Here is a 17,298-nt window from a genome sequence, read left to right as displayed (position 1 = left end):
ACGATGTTGGAGAGAACAAGTGAGATAAATTAATGCCTTTGAGCGCGTAAATTTTTGCATTTGTAGGAGCAGATATAGTTGAATTAGAGGATATCGAAAAATAGTTTTTGTCGGAAGCATGATGTGCTGGATTATCAAAATCCGCAACAGCATTTTGGCCCGACAGGATGACTTGACCCACATCGAAATCTTCGTTCACAGACTGGATTTTAATATCCTTGTCTCCTGCTGCCATCCTCACTGGAAGCGCTATAGTCGAGTCCGAACAAGCTATGGTGAAGTTACCGTGAGTGTGAATTGTGGCGTTGGCGTAAGTTGAAATGCTTGAGTTTCCTGAGTGCGAAAACGTTATGTTGCCGGTAGCGTAAATCGTGGTGTAACCAGAAGCTACTATAAAGAGTTTACCCGGAGGCATCACCTCTCCCATATTGGAAACTTCACGTTCATTGAGATTGCATATTATAAACTGATTGGACGGTTGAAGGGCTATGGTGTTTGAATAATAGTCTCCTGACATCCCATTCAAGGAAATCTGAAGTTCATTGCTGAATGAAATGTATATATCGTTTAACTTTGACTCTGCAGAGTAAGAGGAAGGTTTGGCCCGAACGAGTTTGACACAAGTGATATCATCGGCATTGTGCTGACTTATGTTATTTGGCGTCGAGGACATGATCCGAGTTAAGGGTGAAGGTAGTTCTGGCTTAAAGTTGTTGAGAAGGAAATAGTTTGCAATTATCACTGCCACGACGATCACGCCGCGACGCCACATCCATTTCTGCGGGGCACAAAGAATATTTCATCTAAGAAAATTGTTCGGAAGGTTTGTCCATCAATATTATTTTGTAATTTAGGGCTTAACAGTTTAATAAGATAAAAGAAGAATCTAAGTAAAAATACTGCGGAGGCTTGTTGAAATAGCATATAAATACAACATCGAAAGCAGGCAGGCTGTGAGGCTTCAAAGCAAGTACAAGTTTTCGCAGATCGTTTAATAGCTTTTCTGCTTTTAGAATTTCAAATCTCGTGAAACGGTAATAACTTTCAACATATGTAGATGCGGTCCAAACCTTGTTTTTCCTTCAGGATTTTTGGTTGGAAATCGTATGGAGCTTGGAAATCGTATGTGCATTTAGTTAGAGTTGCTTGGAAATTAAATTTCACAAATAAGATCAGTATATATGATAATAAGTGTGTTTATAATCGTTGAAGTTCGAATTGACTACATAATATAGTCATTGTGTAGTTTGAAGGTAAGATTTTTAATGTCAAGTCTGTTTCTGAATTACTTTGGGCTATGAATAGAAGAGATCAACTATGTTATATTATATAATGGTCATTCGTATTAACTATTAATTGCAAAGAGTTTCTATTTATCAGTCATTTAATTTTTGTTAGTGTTTTGAATATATTGACATGGTGTGCGAGAACAGATTGAGTCGCTCTGGGTTAGTTTGTTCACCATTTTTTCACAATAGATTTGATTGTAGTCCATTAAGCGGTGCTGATAAATTAACAGTTGGACGTTATGATACCCGGACAAAAATTTTGATTATAAAGCAACCAACAGCAAACTGAGGGCTCACTCTAACCACATCTGAGAAATAATTCCAATTGAAATATGATGGATTATAAATGATAGAACAACTCACCGTCACATTATACATGAGAAGCATTGGATGCTGTCTGGTAATTGTTTCATTCGCCTGATTCAATGCATAAGGTTGCAGAACTTCCATAGCATTCAATGCAACTTTCTGGATATTAAATATTACAGTGAAATGGCAGCTTATGTTACGTTGATTGCTTTTCTCTAGATGAAGATTGCAAATACTTTCTATCATTTTGGGAGAATGCCTGGGCGCAAGAGTCTTCCACAAAATCTTGTGAAAAGAACTGTTCAATTTGATTATCAAGATCCTTCCGTCTATCTACTGAAATTCTATTTCAAATCAATTTACAGTGCTTCTCATCGAGCACACCACAGAGGGCCCATCCTAGGGAATATCTAGCAGCGAATAATCTGCTACCCTCAGCGCTTACAACTTCCAGAGGCCTGAGCAAGGATTGGACGTTCATGCCAATCAACAAGGAAATGTCATCATCGATAAAATTGAATGGAATATCTCTGAGACGAGGTACTTTCTTAACATCATAAGTCGGCAAGTCAGACTTATCAAATGGACAGCTGACATCAGGCTTAGTGTACGCTACTGGAACCAGAGCACAAAAGTGGTCACAACCCATCCAGGTCACAGATTTCTAAGTTATTTATAATATTCGTATTCATTTCTCTTTCTTTACCAGCCTTGGTAGTTACGTTGATGTTACGATTAGAACCAAATTTAACATTGAGCTTATCTAAAAGTTTTTCATTCAACCAAACGCTACTAGAGCAGGAATCCAGAGCACAGTTTACAACAGTCTCAGTTGGAAGTCCCTTAATTCTAATCCTAGCTGGAACAACAGGAAAAGCTACCTTTAATTAGTCACTTATTTTAGAAGAACACGTTTTAGGTAGTAACACATCACCTGGTTTGAGCTGAGACTCTCGTGACGATTGCTGGCTTTCGTTGACGTGCAGGATAGTAGGATGACTACCGTCGCAACGGAAGCACTTCAGCAAATTCTGGCAGCTGCTTTTCGTGTGATTCCTCTTCAAGCAACCGAAGCAGAGTCTCTCCCTCCTAATGAAGTCAGTTTTAGCAGCAGGAGCTAGAGCACTGAACAGTCGGCATTAACTTATGAAATGATTCGTATTCGCACAGTATTGACATGATTTACTCTCCACATCGTCAGTCGTGGAAATAGCGAGGACCTTGCGGCGAGAAGGAACAGGTCTGTCGATATCCGTGATTGTACCGAATAAAGGTTGACTAAGAACCAAAACTTCTTCGCTACCAAAATCGACAAGATGCAGAAATGTGACAGGCTCTTCCTTCTGAAGAACATGAAAGGTCTTTCGTCTCCAACGTTCTCTAAGTTTCAGGGGAAGCTTGCTCACTATGCTAATTATTTGCTTGGGATTCTGAAGCTGGTTGTTCATTGACATGTTGTCGAGATAATTGGAGCAATCCATAAGGAAGACCGAAGGTTCCTGTAGAGAATCTTTATCGTCTGATTTTATTCCTGACCAGGCATCCAGTTTCTGAATACAAGCATTGGCGACTTTAAATTGATTACCGTACTCCTTGAGGAGCAGACTTTTAGCTCGTATCAAAAGTGGAGAGTATAAGTTTAGCGTCCGCTTCGCTGGCTGTAGGCACACAGAAAGTGAGCCGCTCCTGCCGAACAAGCTAGTGGCATATACAGGCAAGACCAAGTAGATGCTTTTTATTCGTAGACCTGTTTCCGTTTTACGTGACATCACCTTCAATGGGACAATTTTACAATGGGTAGATGAATTCAGGGATCTTGGTTTAATCCTAGATAACAAGATCTCATTCAATAAACACATTAACCACGTCTGTCAGGGAATGAGTAAAACCCACGGTGTTCTGCGTGCTTTATCAAATGCATTGCCTTTTCCTTCATTATAAAACGCTTTTTTACGCATTGTCCTTATCAAAATAATCAAACACTTTAGTAATCTGGGGTGCTGTACCTTTCAATACAAAAAACGGATCATCACATTACTTAATAAATCTTTGCGTCCTGCCCTACTGTTTAAATTGAGAGGCATTCTTAAAAATGCTCACTCCATTAAATAAAAAGTTAAATTCACCGTCAAAAGTAACCATCCGCAATTTAATGAAGACAATCACAACTAACATTTGAAGAATTACAGTGAAATGTAATCTGAATTGTGTAGGACAAGTTGTTTTATAAGTGCCTCGTCGAATCCTTCAACTTTACTGCAGTGTCCGTATTTTGAGACCGCGGTGGGTAGAACTTCTGTTAGAATATTAATGAGAGTCTCTAAAGGCAGTGACATGTCCCACGCATCCCACTGCTCCGCGAGAGTCTGCAAGAAATTTATTAATTAATTGCGTAAAACAATATAATAAATAAACTTTCATCAATGACTTGTTCAATCGCGAGACTTTGCAACCTCCGTAGTTAATTAATCTCATTAATTTCCAAAAAGAGCAAGTTCAACAACAATTTGAAAGCTAGGAAAATAGTAGCGAAGCGAAGTTCGCCATATTTTCATCATCCAAAACGTTGCTCCATCATCATACACCTTCTTCATTATCGAATCAAAAAGATAATAATAATAGCAAAACAACAGGTTTATATAAGACCAGCTCCAATAGTTTTCAACTAATGATGGAATGATTTCTCGAAACGTTTTCGATGAAGATAAGTGAATTTACATGACGCTTTCGAACGTTAATAAACATAAAACACGAGAATTAAAAAAACGCTTCTACATGAAAATCATTTTGTTTTATTTATGATTTGAAAAGAAAAATATTACTAACTGCTATCTTTGGATGACGTTCGCCATTTAGAAAGGAGCCTCCAATGCCATGCACCAAGTAGGGTCCTCTCTCCATGATCTCCGGGCAGCGGATCGAGAAATTCCAGCACGCCGGCCATCGGAAGTTCCAATTGCATTCCAGTTCGTAGAAATGTTCTGGAGCCTGTGCAAAAAGAAGCAATAATTTTTCGTTATGAGTTGTCAATGTTTGAGCGTTAAAACATATAGTTTTTAAAAGAAAAAACAAAGACATTCCATGAAATTACCATATATGACATATTTGTCTTCTCGTATAATCAATGAATGAGAGATAATTCACAGTGAGTGTTGAGATAATTCACAATACTCACTTGGTTGAACATAAAGTTCAGTTAATCCACAACACTCACTTAATTGAACGTAAAATTGAGGTAATCCACAATACTCACTTAGTTGAACATAAAGTTAAGGTAATCCACAACACTGACTTGGTTGAACATGAAGTTGAGGTAATCCACTGCACTCACGTGGTTGAACATAAAGTTGAGGTAATCCACAAAACTCACTTGGTTGAACATAAAGTTGAGGTAATCCACAAAACTCACGTGGTTGAACATAAAGTTGAGGTAATCCACAAAACTCACTTGGTTGAACATAAAGTTGAGGTAATCCACAACACTCACGTGGTTGAACATAAAGTTAAGGTAATCCACAAAACTCACTTGGTTGAACATAAAGTTGAGGTAATCCACAAAACTCACTTGGTTGAACATAAAGTTGAGGTAGTCTTGGTCACCAAGCTCGTCGAGATGAAGGCTGGAGATGGCCAGACGGAGATTTTTTAACCAGAATTCTGGAGTGTTCCGCACGCGCGTTAGATTGAGTAGCAGAATTCCGGCGTTGAAGCCTCTCCCATCGAACTCGTATTGCTGGAAAATCGTGAGGAAAATTCCATTAATCAATGATCTGAAACTCGTTACGCTCAAATTACAAGCGTTGTCCGTCAAACTTTCCGCGACAGCTATAATAATTTCCCATTTAACTCAGTTGATCGTTAATTTTACTAAATAGGGCGTTTTTTAGTGATATTGGCGGCAGGAACCACATTTAAATTTATTCCAAATGATCTTTTGGGAGATGAATTCAATATTAAACCATATCACATGTATTAAAATTTGTCAAGATTCATTTTAATTGTAATTTTTGTGTCTTTTAATTTAGAGTAATACTTGTCCTGCTTCATCCTTCCTTTTTACAGACGTCCATGTGGGTGTAGCTGCGGCCATCATTTGTTTATCATCAAAGCGTTTGAACTCGTCCCAAAGCTGCACGGGCGACCGCATAAATATCACGTCCGTGTCTATGTAAATTACTGCGTCTTCTTCCGGCACGACTTGGTCGATAAAAAGCCTTTGAGAAGAACAGGGGCGGAACAGCTTCTCCAATTGCTTAAACTCGTCTGGATAGAAGTTGTTAACAAACTGCAACAAATCAGAAGGATGATGTCCTAGGAAATTTTGTCAAGGACGTTGCTCATGCATACGCGACTTGGTGACGTTGGAATGTCATGTGTCTAGAAATTTAAGATGCTTTTCATGCAATTAATTGGCACAATTGTATTTAATACACATAAAATTGGAAATTCATCCAGACAGACAGAGCAATGTAAATGCATAGATATTAAAATTCAAATGAAAAGGCATATATTTTAGGAACAATTTATCTTCATTGGAATTCGTACTGATAAACGAACAAATTTGAAGCTTGAATTAACAGAAATTAATTTCTCTAGAGTTGGATTGAATTTACTGATATGGCGTGAATTTACTTGAAATATACAATTTCTGACATTAAGCGTTCCATATCAGAGATAGGGGAAGATTTATTCATTCGATTATGCTGAATAGAAATTAAGATTACAGCTCACCTGGAGTGTTAACTTCGATTGCTGTTCACGTGGCCAAGACTCACTCAAAGCTTCGATCTTCTCGAATACATTTCGCGAATCACTCACAATTATGAATCTGGTCATCAAATGAAATAAAAGATAAATGAAATAATAAATAATAAATTCCAATTGCCTTCTAATTCACGAATATTTGTGCTTGACCGGTAAGTTAACCTCCTGATAATAATTGGGTTGAATAAGTTTCGTTCCTTCGCGAGGTAATTTATTTCCATAGAAATGGTTATAACGGCGTTTAGTTGTTCTTTATTATTCTTAGCTATCATTAATATTTTTAATTGTTTATTATTTTTTCAGAAACTGAATAAAAGCTTCTAAATGCTGCATGAATGGTATCAAGAAACAAAAATTGTTTAAAAAAGTTGATCGATTTGCATAGCTATTAAAGTTTTGTGACATACTCCTAAACATTTAATAAACAAGACACGGCTATGTTACATAACTCAAAAAAGAGGCCGTATTTATTCAACATATGACTGTTGAACGCTTAATTAATGTAGCATTAATAACTGATTTATTAATGAAACTTACTTCACTGGTTGGTTTGATAAATAAATGAATGATTTCATGGCTGCATGGGCCTGAAAAAACTGACGACTGATGTCCGTGAGGGCGCTCGTCAAGTTATTAGGAGTCCCTGGATTGAAAAGTATATGAATCGGACGAATACAGATATTGAATAGGTATTATGTTATAAATAATTGAAACATAATTTTGTTTTCGTACTAGAAACTTCAGGAGACAACGGTCAACGGTTTCACCTTCATGCAGTTTCTTACTCAAATGACAATTCACATGACAATTGGTAATCATCTACACTAAGCTATAAGAAATGAGGATTCTAATAGTAAAAATGCTCCAATTAAATCACATTATTATTTGGAAAGTGTACCGGTCTAGATGGTGAACAGCGTTGCTTGATTTAAACATCCTACTGGAAGATTTGTGACTTCTTCTTACCTTCACACAAAACCATCACAGCTACTACTTCTTTGGTTGGTATCGTTGGCCTCGAATAATATGCAGTTGTGTTTGTCGTCTCTGTGAAACACATTGTTGAAAAAATTAATTGTAAAAGAAATTTTTATGAACTACAACCATCACTGGAAAGAACATTCATAGCGAACGCTTCGATAAATTTTATATTTTATCAATGTACCTATGGTGCTTTCCGAAAATTCAGAGAAATGTGTAAAAAATTCGTAACAATCTTGATTCATTTAACCCACCTCCTAGCTTTTACGATATTTCTTACGTATTGTGACCTTTTTATCTTATCTTTGCACTGAAATTAATAATTATTTCCACACATGCTCCTCCAGTCTCTGAATTTTTAGTTTAGCTCCTCTGAATAAATTGGCTTCAGGTTCTGGACAGTGTGATTAAGAACATCTTAAGGGTTATAGCAGGTGAGCTTCGATCTGTCTCGACTAATTAAGTATTTCGTGGATAGGACAGTTCATCTACAGAGTTCCTCTTAATTATCATTAGAATGAAGTTTGACGTACCGAATAATAATTCATCATTGAAGATCAACAAATCGCCGTCATTATCTTCAGAAATAACTTCTTTTCGGATAATGCGACGATAAGCAGAATATCCTGCAGACTCTCTCTTGATGAGATACAAGTTAAGTTGAAGGAATACAAAGATCGTTCCACCAATTGCCAGGACGTAACACAACTTAGAAATTGGAATCCATATTACCTGGAAGGGGTAGAACAACACTTTGTTACATATTTATTAGAACAACTTAAATTAGTGCGAAAAAATGTTTATAGACATAGAACTGTGCAATATTTTTATAAGCGATTCATCCTTCAACGTAAACAACTTAATTCTTCATACATAGCCGAACAAAAATCATACATGCCACATGGGTAAATATTTTAATACTTACCGAGCCACGGCAGTGAAACATTTTTTTAAGACCTGATTAAGTTTAGATCTTTATTTCAATTCAAACAATTTAGATCTCTTGAAACTACGTCAAAATCAATCATGAGAAATAACTATGGATGTAGTAAGGATTGAAGTCATAGAAAACTATTTTTGATGGAAATTCAATTTCATTTATTATTGCAAGGGAATAATGCAAGATTACACTTGCCTAAACTGGAACAGAAAATAAGTGACGTCAGGAATTCCCATTCAACATTAACAATGGGGTAGTACTGCTCATGATAATTATATCCTCGTTAAAGATAACAATTTGGTTTCAACAACAATATGGTTGAGAATTTTCGGGTAATCCAAGCGAGACTCCCGCCTATACCGAAGGTACCCGACGATGAAGGAATCCGTTCTATTTGTTCCAAGGCTTGCGTTTTCTTTTCACTTTATTTACGGCTATACAGACCTTTAGTTGAATGTTCTTGTGATTTTTAAGCACTCTTAAGTTTCACCTTGTATATCGCACATTTATTTCATACAATTTATTACGTGAAATTTCCCCAAAAATTAAAACAATGGAACCTCAATAATCTTTGAGGTTTCATTTTTTTAATATGATTATAGTGATTCCTCTGGAAGCACACTCTACGGATAAAATTGTCATTGTTAAATCCGCTCCCAATTAAATATCTATATGATCTCACGAGATATCTTAGCATATGTCGCAGGTGTGTTATTAGTTATTACACGTGTTCAGAGCGAAGCTTTCCTCTCGTTCATATAATTGATTCTTTGCCTTTTGACATGCAAGTTAACCGCTCCGAACTGAGGCGTTACTGGGAATATTTTAGGCGGACTTTAGCCCTCCCGCTAAATATTCTTTATTATTTATATTATTATTATTATTATATTATTATTATTATAAGGAAACCCGATTATAAGTTTAAACAAATAACTTAGTCAATATAAAATTGATTATGATAAAAAATTAATAATATAGATAATATAATAATGCCAGTAAAAAAGTATAATGAAGAAAAAAAAAGTCTTTGGGCCAGGCTACCCTTGACCTTAAGCAAATGCTTGAGTAACAGGTCCTATTATTTCATCTTTTCAGCGCATTGTCTCATTTATGAAAAAATATGCGCTATTGTGCTCGTCATGTCCGTCCGTCTGTCTGTCTGTCCGTCCGTGACTTCAAGTTTTCGTCGACGAGAAAATTGCTTTCTGTCACTTCAGTGAGTACTGAGTTATATTTTTCTTATTTATTCTAGTATATTAATAAAAAATTTAATTATATTTTAATATTGATTAAAATATTAATAAATAGTTTTTAATTAATTGACACAATCAGCAGTGAAAGGTATTGGTTAATTACGTTATACAAATAAAAGAGACTGGGCTGAATGTGATAAATTTGATAGTCAAGGAGAGTGAATGAGCGAAAAATATTGCTGCAAATGTCATAAATAGAAATTCAGTTAGAGGTTCTTGAGAAAGATTTTTTTACATGATATATCATTTGGAATTATAAGTAAAAGCAACTCCAAATTTGAGTCAGACTTTAAATGGTTGCTTCAATTGCAACCATTCAAAGTTGCGTTGCGTTCAAATGGTTGCGTGAAATTCCGGCCTGCAAGGTCAGAATTTCACGAACTTTTGGAGTCAATATCCGTGATATTCTAATTGAAAGAAGTTAAACGAAGTATATTTGAATGTTTTGAAGAATCAAAGCTCCATACTCGGCCTATGGCTCGCACAGATTTCACTTAGAAGCTCGAAAATCACGCAAAAAAGGCATTTTCACGTATTTTTGTTCATGATAACAGTGTTAATACAAAGTTTACATAATTTATCTTAATTTCCGTTAATTTTAAATAATTAAGCCAGAATTGCATTCCTAATTTCAGACTTGTGTCTTATTTAGGAACGGAGTTATTTGTCGAATGCGTAGTTAGTTAAGAAGCGCCATATATAGGCGATTGAGGTAACTGACAGCAATGATGCTCAGTCTTAAGATTGCATAATTACACTATAGTTCCCGACAACACTCGTGCACTCGTGACAGATGAATTTGATTGAAGTTTCTTTTCATAATATCCAAAAATTGTCGTTCAGTAATACTAGAGATAATATTAAAGACCTCTCGTATTTTGTGCGGAGATTGTCATAAATCAATCCACACTTCGCGAATGACGTGAATAGACTGAAGTTTATAATTCCGATAACTTTCAAGTGACGATAGGGCTATTGATTCATAGCCAATAATGAATGCTAGATACACTGAATTTTGAATGCAATGAAGTTTATTCGTCGATGTTGATGAATTGTTGATGTGAATGTTGAATATTAGAACGAAAGTAAATCAGTGTTATAGAAACAAATACCGTCGCTCATAACTTCTGACAGATAGTTTTGCGTTTTGTTCTCATACTTGTTAGTCCCGGAAAAGAAAAAAAATAAAATTAGCTATATATTGAAGACCAGAGAATTTGATTAGTTCTCAATTTTCTTATTAGTTTTTTCAACATATCTATAAATATTTTTCGTTCGAACTGGTAAATCGAATATCAGGGTACCGAAATTAACACATATATTATTTCAATTTCTATATTATATATAGAAATCGTAACTATTATACACTGATTGTGCCGAGAACCATTGACTCGGCGGATTAGCGGCGTCTAGGCCTAGCGCATTTTAAGAATTCATTCACCTTGTAGCCGTCTTAGACAGATGAACTATCATCGTGTCAGTAGTCTTGCAATTTTGTTCCGTCAAACAGCTCATGAAAACCAACGTAAGTTAAGTTGCTAAGCTAAGCCTTTTGAATCATGTACCTATTGTTCAGTATATTCATGTACGTTTCGATTTTATTTATGTTCTTGATTAGTCATTTGTCGAAAATTTTCATTGAGCCAGTCTTTTGTTTTCGTTATTGTATTTTGTTCTCAAACTTGTTAGTCCCGGAAAAGAAAAAAATAAAATTAGCTATATATTGCCTCCTCTCTGGGCAGGTTCGCCGATTTAAGTAAATTCCACCAGCTACAAACGCTGCGCGGTTTTTACCCAAGCCAAAGTGGCGTTTACAATGCCTCGGCATTGACACCGATACATATACGATATGAACACCGATATATGGTTGCTATACATGGATTATTTTTCATAATGAGGTTCTTGATTTTCTGATTTTTATAGCAAATCAAGAGTTTAATCCGGTCAGTCTGTGTTGTCCATGTGATGTTATTTTGCACGATTGCATTGAGGACTCGTTCATCTGTCTTATAACCGCAGTTCATCTGGTTCTGGTAGTAAATAGTCTTGATGTTTTCACTTACAACAGGTTCGTTGTCAATTCGGCTTTGGCGTGCTCGGCAATTTGAAATTTCAATGTCGACTGCTCTGTTTGAATAGCCGTTGTTCACCAATATTTGCTTGCAGGACCGAAGTTCTGCTATCAAGTCACCAGCTGAAGCACAGGTTTTGAACGCTCTTTGTATGAGGGCGCGTATGGTGCTGGTTTTATACCTTAGTGGCCATTCACTTTCTTCGTGAAGCACTTTTCCAACATCTGTGGGTTTCCGGTAAACTTTAGTGACATAAGAATTATCCTCGACTTGAACTAGTATATCGTGAAAGGGCAACGTACGATTTTGTCCAAATTTATATGTGAACTTTAAGACTGAGTTGAGTTCTAAAGCCGCGCGCAGCTCTGTCATGTGGTTTATATCGCGGACAACGACAAAGATGCCATCGACGTATCTACAGTAAATACCATATATATACTGTATATATATGGTATCAGTTCTTGACTGATACCATATATAAATATATGGCATAATACATACGAGTGTCATATACTCACTTTAGGAATTTATGTCAACACGCAGTTACCCTCAATTCAACACTAAGAAAAATGTAGACTTTGTCCTAATAGCGACGCACTTCTTCTAATTGTGTGGGCAATCCTGACCCAGATTTGCCTGGCAATAGGACGCATCAGAGCTACACGCAGAAAATGAAACTATTTGGACAGGATGGCCCATTCAGTTTTCTGATTAATAGCTAATTTATTTAGCGCCTGAATTAATTTTTCCCTCGAAATTAATTGAGTGTATCGAACTCAGAAATGAAGCGATATGACAGAATTGGAAAAATAACGCAAAATATTGCCAAAAAAGTAGACTTAGCCAATATTTTATCAGAAGCTCCAAAAAATTATTCATCAAACTTAACACTTGACAGCTCTCAAAGCGACTCAAGTGGAATTTGACCATCTATCATGTGAACTTGTCCTCATAAGGTTACTAGAAAACAATCCTATGTTGTAACGTTAAGCACTGCCGCGCACAACACTGCCTCTGCTGCCTATAGGGCTGCATCGAAAAGACTGCCGGACATTTCTAGCTGAGCTCATCTGCAGCAGCACAAGTGCAGGTTAGTAAGATAAAATCTGGAGAGATAAACATAATTTACGGTTGAACATTGCAGTCCATTGGCTACAATTGGATGAAAAATTTCGGGTTTCACATCTAATCCATCCTCCCTACTGAAACTCAAGGAAGATAAAAGAATTGATATAAGCCAATATATATCTTATAAAGATATATATCTATATATAGATAGATATATTTTTATTAATCTTCTCGATGCTGCTAACCAGGCTTTTTGCGGGATTTGAAAGTTCGACTATAAGGTTTCCAAATGACATTTTTATTTCACTTTACGACGTTTCGAATAATCCATATTCATTATCAAGTAAATGAAGTGTTTTACAACGCTTGAAATTGAAATTTTAGAATGACAATAGTACATACAAAGGGCTGTCTCTTATACACATCTAGATGTGTATAAGAGACAGGTGCTCTACAATGAATCAAAGCNTGTTTTGAATATATTGACATGGTGTGCGAGAACAGATTGAGTCGCTCTGGGTTAGTTTGTTCACCATTTTTTCACAATAGATTTGATTGTAGTCCATTAAGCGGTGCTGATAAATTAACAGTTGGACGTTATGATACCCGGACAAAATTTTCGATAATAAAGCGTCCAACAGCAAACTGAGGCATCACTCTAACCACATCTGAAAAATAATTCCAATTGAAATGTAATTGATTATAAATCATAGAACAACTCACCGTCATATTGTATATGAGAAGCATTGGATGCTGTCTGGTAATTCTTTCATTCGCCTGAGGCAATGCATAAGGTTGCAGAACTTCCATAGCATTCAGTGCAACTTTTTTGTTATTAAATATTACAGTGAAATGGCAGTTTATGTTACATTGATTGCTCTCTCCAGATGAAATATGCAAACAAAAGAAATTAGACTTGCGCTAAATTTAAACTGTCGAGCTTTGGGATAAAGTTAACATATTTTAATGATTATATTGGTTAACTTCCGCCTCCATTTATTTTAATAGAGAAGCCGCACTTATTTTGATTCGGGAGTACCAGAAAATGGGATTGAACTTAAAAGTGACTGCTCACAACTTCAGTAAATAGATTTTTTATTGCAGGGCAAAACCCATAGCGAATTTCATATACTGAAAAATTTCGCTGAAATAATCAACATATTTAGATGTTATGAAAAATAACTTAAATTCTTACTGCACAGAGGGCTTGGGGAATCTTCAACAACCTATACATCGAATACGATCTGCTCGGTTGCAGTGATTCGAACTGCGGCGAGGGCGTGATAATTTATTGTTTTTGCATACAAATCGAAAATAATCATCACTATTTACTTCATAGTATTCAGTTCTAATATATTATAAAAACACACGACTTCATTAAAACTGGATCCTGCTTCAGTTGCTTCTAGACATCACAAGGGAACGATTGCCTCTGGCACAACATACCACGTTCGACTGGCTGCGGTCATATAATGTACAGCAGGTGACCGTGCACCGCGCACCTGTTGCATTGAACAATTTTTATGTTTGTAGCAGGATAGAAATGTTCAGTGTTTGAACGATCGTTATATTAGCAGTAGGATAGAAATGTACAGTATTTGAACAACCGTAATATTAGCAGCAGGATAGAAATGTTCAGTACTTGAGCAACCTTTCTTTATGCAGCAGGATAGAAATGTTCAGTGCTTGAAGAAGCGTTACATTTGCTGCAGGATGGAAATGTTCAGTGCCTGAACACCCGTTATATTTGCAGCAGGATAGATATGTTCAGTGTTTGGACAACCGTTATATTTCCTGCAGGATAAAAATGTACAATCTTTGAACAGCCGTTATATTTGCAGTAGGGTTGAAAAGTTCAGTGTTTGAACAACCGTTATATTTGCAGTAGGGTAGAAATGTTCAGTATTTGAACAACCTTTATATATGTAGCTGGATAGAAATGTTCAGTGCCCGAAAAAACGTTATATTTGCAGCAGCATAGAAATGTTCCGTGCCTGAACAACCGTTATATTTGCAGCAGGATAGAAGTGTTCCGTGCCTGAACAACCGTTATATTTACAGCAGGATAGAAATGTTCAGTGCTTGAACCATCGTTATATTTGCAGCCGTCCTATCTTGGACAATCCTCGTACTGGGGTCCTGTCATTAAGGATAGGACCCCAGCCATCAAATCCAGTAGCTTGCAGCTACTGGATTTTTCAGAACCTTGAGACTGTTTTCGGAGTAATTTTTGGTGCTTTGATTTATTTTTCATCTTAATATTTTCATGACGAAGCATTATTTCTAATCAATTCTGTTTTTTGAGTAGTATCCTATTTATAAGATTTTGTACTTATGTTGACCGAAATTTCGTAACTCAATGCGCTTTTTAACTTGATAATGAATGATTGAAACATTCGAAACGTCGTTAACAAAATAAAAATGTCCATTGGTACCCTGATTTTTGATTTTCCTGTGCAAACGAAAAATATTGTTCGATATGTTGAAAAAACAAATAAGAAAATCGTCAATAAAACAAATTTTCTGGTTTTCAATGAAACCTGCCTAAAGTACCTATTTATCTAGTTATTGAAAATGTTAATGATTTGAAGATTTGTATTAGAGATAAGCTTTAATGTTCAAGTTGATTTGAAGTCAGCATGGCTAAAAACGCTGGTTAGAATTAACGATCGGGCGGATTTTGAATGAATTAACGTCTAGGCAAGTTTCAGAATTGGACTACGAGCTGTCTCTTATACACATCTAGATGTGTATAAGAGACAGCCTTTAGTTGAATGTTCTTGTGATTTTTAAGCACTCTTAAGTTTCACCTTGTATATCGCACATTTATTTCATACAATTTATTACGTGAAATTTCCCCAAAAATTAAAACAATGGAACCTCAATAATCTTTGAGGTTTCATTTTTTTAATATGATTATAGTGATTCCTCTGGAAGCACACTCTACGGATAAAATTGTCATTGTTAAATCCGCTCCCAATTAAATATCTATATGATCTCACGAGATATCTTAGCATATGTCGCAGGTGTGTTATTAGTTATTNCTAGTCAAGGATACATTTTTTCATGTCAAGGACGAATTTTTTTTGCAAGGATATATTTTTAAAGTCAAGGATATATATTTTTATGTCAATGAAATATTTTTCTTCACGTCAGTGATAGATTTTTTAAGCCAAGAGGATATTTTCTTCAAGTTAAGGATATGATTTTTTGAGTTGTTAATAAATGAATGAATGTAATATTTTTTATTACATTTCTCTTATTTTTAACTGGAAAGTGTTGTTTTATCATTTTTAAACGAAAAATATGCAAGTGTGGTAAAGGGACCAAGGGTGGGCGCCTTGCCCCAAGCCCATGGGCCCATTGCCCCAGGGGTGGGGCAATGGGCCCATTTTGACACATTTTTCAAAATAGTGTTTCATTAAAAATTGAATATTTCTATAGGCGTCTAATTCACATCATATATTCCTCATTAGTTGTACCTTTAAACAAAACAAAGAACCACCTCGTATCAATTAAAACTTCACTGCCCCATGTTGCCCTATATTGCTACTGTTACTATAAACATTATATAGATAGGATATTGAAAAGTGAGCAGTGTTTAGATGTCATGATTAGATGTGTTTAGATGTCGAATGTCATGATTTCATCATCTGTTGAACTATCATGATTCCTTCATACGTTGAACTATCATGATTCCATCATCCGTTGAACTATCATGATTCCATCATCCGGTCAAATGTCTAAAACGATGCAACCCATGTGCATATGACGTGACCATATGCAGCCGCGTAGCCGACTTCTGCCAGTCGCGCCTTAATCTTCACTTGTGTTGTTGAAGGGCGCTAATACCTTCGTCGGTGGTGCGCCGTATCTTAACCAAGTAAGTGTTGTTGAAGTCGGCCTAGCCGGTCACGGTTACGGTCGCTTCCTTACATTTATAGGCCATAGTTTAAGTGAATATATTTTACTATATTGAACATGGACATTCAAACTCAAGTTAATTTGCATACAAATAGTTCTTTGATGGGAGCAACACGTTACAATTTGATCATGGGTCTGGTCGCGACTGCTCATGGGGTCTCCTTTCTTTTACAGCCAAGTAGATAGCAACCTGTTCACGTATGTTCAGGTATTTACTAAATTTTCACTGTTCCCTTTACCAAGTTTTACTGTGCTTTCAATTATCTTTAGTCGAGATCTCCATTCATATATGAGCTACGGATCTGGCGGTAAAGTACTTTGCCAGACGTCTGTCATCCGACGTCTGTCATCCGACGTCTGTCATCCGACGTCTGTTATCCGACGTGTGTCATCCAACGTCTGTTATCCGACGTGTGTCATCCGACGTCTGTCATCCGACGTCTGTCACCCGACGTCTGTTATCCGACGTGTCATCCGACGTCTGTTATCCGACGTCTGTCATCCGACGTCTGTCATCCGACGTGTGTCATCCGACGTCTGTCATCCGACGTCGGTCAACCGACGTCTGTCAGCCGACGTGTCATCCGACGTCTGTCATCCGACGTCTGTCATCCGACGTCTGTCATGCGACGTGTGTCATCCGACGTCTGTCATCCGACGTTTGTCATCCGACGTCTGTCATCCGGCCTGTGTCATCC

General features: G+C 36.5%; 1 protein-coding gene across 1 annotated transcript; it reads right to left on the bottom strand.

Annotated features, from left to right (window-relative positions):
* Positions 1-3,365: 3,365 nt before the first annotated feature.
* LOC108671776 (glucoside xylosyltransferase 1-like) lies at positions 3,366-8,288 on the bottom strand. Its single transcript, XM_018159350.2, has 9 exons — positions 8,269-8,288; positions 7,877-8,075; positions 7,329-7,409; positions 6,900-7,005; positions 6,330-6,426; positions 5,632-5,883; positions 5,164-5,331; positions 4,425-4,586; positions 3,366-3,964 (listed from the first exon to the last, which is right to left on the bottom strand). The coding sequence occupies exons 3-9, from the start codon at positions 7,342-7,344 to the stop codon at positions 3,782-3,784; spliced, it is 984 nt and encodes a 327-aa protein (XP_018014839.1). The 5' UTR covers positions 7,345-7,409; positions 7,877-8,075; positions 8,269-8,288; the 3' UTR covers positions 3,366-3,781.
* Positions 8,289-17,298: the final 9,010 nt, after the last annotated feature.

This window comes from Hyalella azteca, unplaced genomic scaffold, assembly GCF_000764305.2.
Source record: "Hyalella azteca isolate HAZT.00-mixed unplaced genomic scaffold, Hazt_2.0.2 contig2880, whole genome shotgun sequence".
NCBI classification, from domain to species: domain Eukaryota; kingdom Metazoa; phylum Arthropoda; class Malacostraca; order Amphipoda; family Hyalellidae; genus Hyalella; species Hyalella azteca.
The sequence above is the reverse complement of the archived record's forward strand: the minus strand, read 5'-3'. Positions and strand labels throughout refer to the sequence as shown.

Bases quoted from the DNA above. Each gene is read 5' to 3' on its own strand.
- LOC108671776 (XM_018159350.2), bottom strand. The intron at 5,332-5,631 runs GTATTACTCTAA...ACGATTTTCCAG, and splicing joins GGAAGGATGAAGCAGGACAA to CAATACGAGTTCGATGGGAG. The intron at 4,587-5,163 runs GTGAGTTTTGTG...CTTTTTGCACAG, and splicing joins TCAACTTTATGTTCAACCAA to GCTCCAGAACATTTCTACGA.